Here is a 2,718-nt window from a genome sequence, read left to right as displayed (position 1 = left end):
TCCCCTATGCTTGAATGACACTGTCCTCAGTGGCACTCCTCCATTTTTGCATGAAACTGAGTGAATGCATATGAGAACGAAAATAAATGGGAGAGAAGTAGTAGAAGTCACCTGATCCACACTGTGGAACCTTACCTGATACGACATGTGAATGACTCTGTATAGGTTCCACATGTATACCTGTTATGCAACTCATAAAAATATACAAAAAATATAATGCATACATAATTTGGCATCTAACTCATGAAAGAAGAAAAATTCTTAAAAACAGAAAAACTACTAAAACCACTAATAGTACATCACAAATATGGGTTGCCTCTCATAAAGTGCTAAGTTTTACGTCCTCGTCCAGACGGATCTTTGGTTTCTCTTCATCATCCATGAGATCAATAGATACGAAGTCATGCTCAATCGAAAGGTCTGAGAAAAATGGTTCATCTATGACTCTACCTACCCCTATGTACCCTAAGATGACTCTCTAGAATAGCAGAAAGAACGAGATTAGTCTCTACGTGGATGCTATTCTCAAAGGATGGAGAGTCATAAACTGAGCATTTATATGCATCCAACTGTGGATCAGAATGCTTTCATATGATGTCTGTCACCTAGAAACAGTCGTCATGTCCTGTCGCTCTGTTGGCAAGATCAAAGATATGTATGCGCAAACGCTTGTTGCCAAAAGAAACATCCATCTCCTCAGTATGACAATCGATACGAGCATGAGCAGTGGCCAAGAATGGTCTACCCAAAATGATGGGGATCTGGTGAGCGACGCCAGTACCCTCCATCTCCAGAATAAGAAAATTGATAGGTAAGTAAAAGTCTTCAACTTGACTAACACGTCTTCCAAGATTCCTTGCAGATGCTTGGTAGATCTGTCAGCCAACTGCAAGATAGTAGTCGTGGGCTTTAAATCCCCAATCTCAAAGGTGTCATAAAGGAAACTCGATAATATGTCCACGCTTACCCTAAGATTGAGCAATGCGCGCTCGATAGTCATGTTCTCTATAACACACGAGATGATCGGTGCCTCAGGATCCTTGAGCTTAGATGGGGCTTGGTACTGAAACACGAAGGTCACCTGCTCAATCAAGAAGATCATCTTGAGCAATGACCTTGATTTTCTCTTCTGCATGCAAAGTTCTTTGAGTAACTTTGCATAAGCAGGCACTTGTTGGATGACATCAAGCAGGGGGAGGTTGATGTGAACGTGCTTGAAAATGTTAAGCATCTCGCGTATATGCATCCCCTGCTTGCAAAAATTAGTTGGTTTTTTTAAGGCTTAAGGAAAAGGGATTCAAGGGATATACGAAAAAGGCACACGCTGAGGGCCCTGCTCGTTCTCCTTGGGCCTAGTGGAGGAGATCGACTGGTCAAAAGGTATGTCACTAGGCTCTTCAGTCTTCTCCTGAGTAGGGTGGACTTCCTTCCCACTTCAAAGGGTGATAACAAAGTTGGCCTGCTCTTGGTGAGACTTTATAAGGTGCAGGCCATGGTGCATGGGTTTTTTACCCCTCAGGTTGACAACAAACTGATTAGGGAGGCTTTTCTCGCTTTGCGTTCTCAAGGCCTCAGCCAACTGTCCCATCTAAGTCTCTAGCTTTTCTATCGACTGTGTGTGGGAACTGAGGTTGGCCTTAATGTTAGAAAATGCCTCGAGCAGCTTCTCTTAAAAAGATGAGCTTGATATGGGCTTCTGAAGAGAAGACAAGCTAAGTTGTGGAGGGGCCTGAGGGAATGTGGGTTGCGGGTAACCTTGTGGGAGGTTACCCGGTCTATGTTGTATCTGAGAAGGCAGATGGGGTGGCTCTTATGGATTGATTCATGCAAAGTTGGGATGATTTCGCCATTTCGGGTTATAGATGGGTGTATAAAGATCGTGCATCGGTCTGGCAAAACCTTGGGCAGCATTAATTTGCTCCTGAACGAATTCAGGATAGAGTGATGCTATCGAACACTCAGAAATAAAGTGTGCAGGGCTAGCGCATAGCTTACACACTTTTCCTACTCGATTTAGCAAAGCTGGGTTGGCCAGTAATTGATCTACTTTCTTGGTCAACTAGTCTACTTTGATTTGCAAATCATGTCTGGACCTAACTTCAAAAATTTCTCCCTTATTAGAACCACTAGAAACAAGTGTGGTCTTATCAAGTCGTGAGGACAGGGTATGATGCATGTCATTTTGCTCTATGTATCAAATAGGGCACATGCCTCATCCTCGCTCTTGAGCATGAACGTGCCCCCACACAAAAAATCAAACATTTGCATGTCCTTTTCGGTCAGGCCATCATAAAAGTACTTCACTAGTTGTCAATGAGGCACTTGGTGGTGGGGGGACTTACGGAGAAGATCCTTCATTATCTCTCAAGTCTTGTGAAACTGTTCTCCCTCAATATGAGAAAAAATTGATGATGACCTTTCGATACTGGTTCATCTTACCAATTGGGAAGTATTTCTTGAGAAACTCACGTTGCATGTGTTCCCACATAGTAATCTACACAGTATCTAGAGCCTTCAGCCAGTGCTTGGTTTTATCCTTGAAGGAGAACGAGAACAACGTCAACCTCAATGTATCATCCCCAAAATTATTGATCGACACCGTAGAGCAAATCTCGAAGAACTCATTGAGATGACGGTAGGGGTTTTTGTTGCTCAGGCCATATAAAGATGGTAGCATTTGTATAATGTTGGCCTTTATCTCGAATTGGTTTGCTCCTA

The 2,718-nt window shown here is 42.9% G+C and overlaps 1 protein-coding gene across 1 annotated transcript; it reads right to left on the bottom strand.

The window, feature by feature from the left end:
- Nucleotides 1-605: 605 nt before the first annotated feature.
- LOC149843297 (uncharacterized) lies at nt 606-1,231 on the bottom strand. Its single transcript, XM_090000875.1, has 2 exons — nt 968-1,231; nt 606-875 (listed from the first exon to the last, which is right to left on the bottom strand). The coding sequence occupies exons 1-2, from the start codon at nt 1,229-1,231 to the stop codon at nt 606-608; spliced, it is 534 nt and encodes a 177-aa protein (XP_089857001.1).
- Nucleotides 1,232-2,718: the final 1,487 nt, after the last annotated feature.

This window comes from Nuphar pumila, chromosome 3 (assembly GCF_984573655.1).
Source record: "Nuphar pumila chromosome 3, dmNupPumi1.hap1.1, whole genome shotgun sequence".
Classification (NCBI taxonomy): Eukaryota; Viridiplantae; Streptophyta; class Magnoliopsida; order Nymphaeales; family Nymphaeaceae; genus Nuphar; species Nuphar pumila.
Note: the sequence above shows the minus strand (reverse complement) of the source record. Positions and strands in the feature narration are given on the sequence as shown.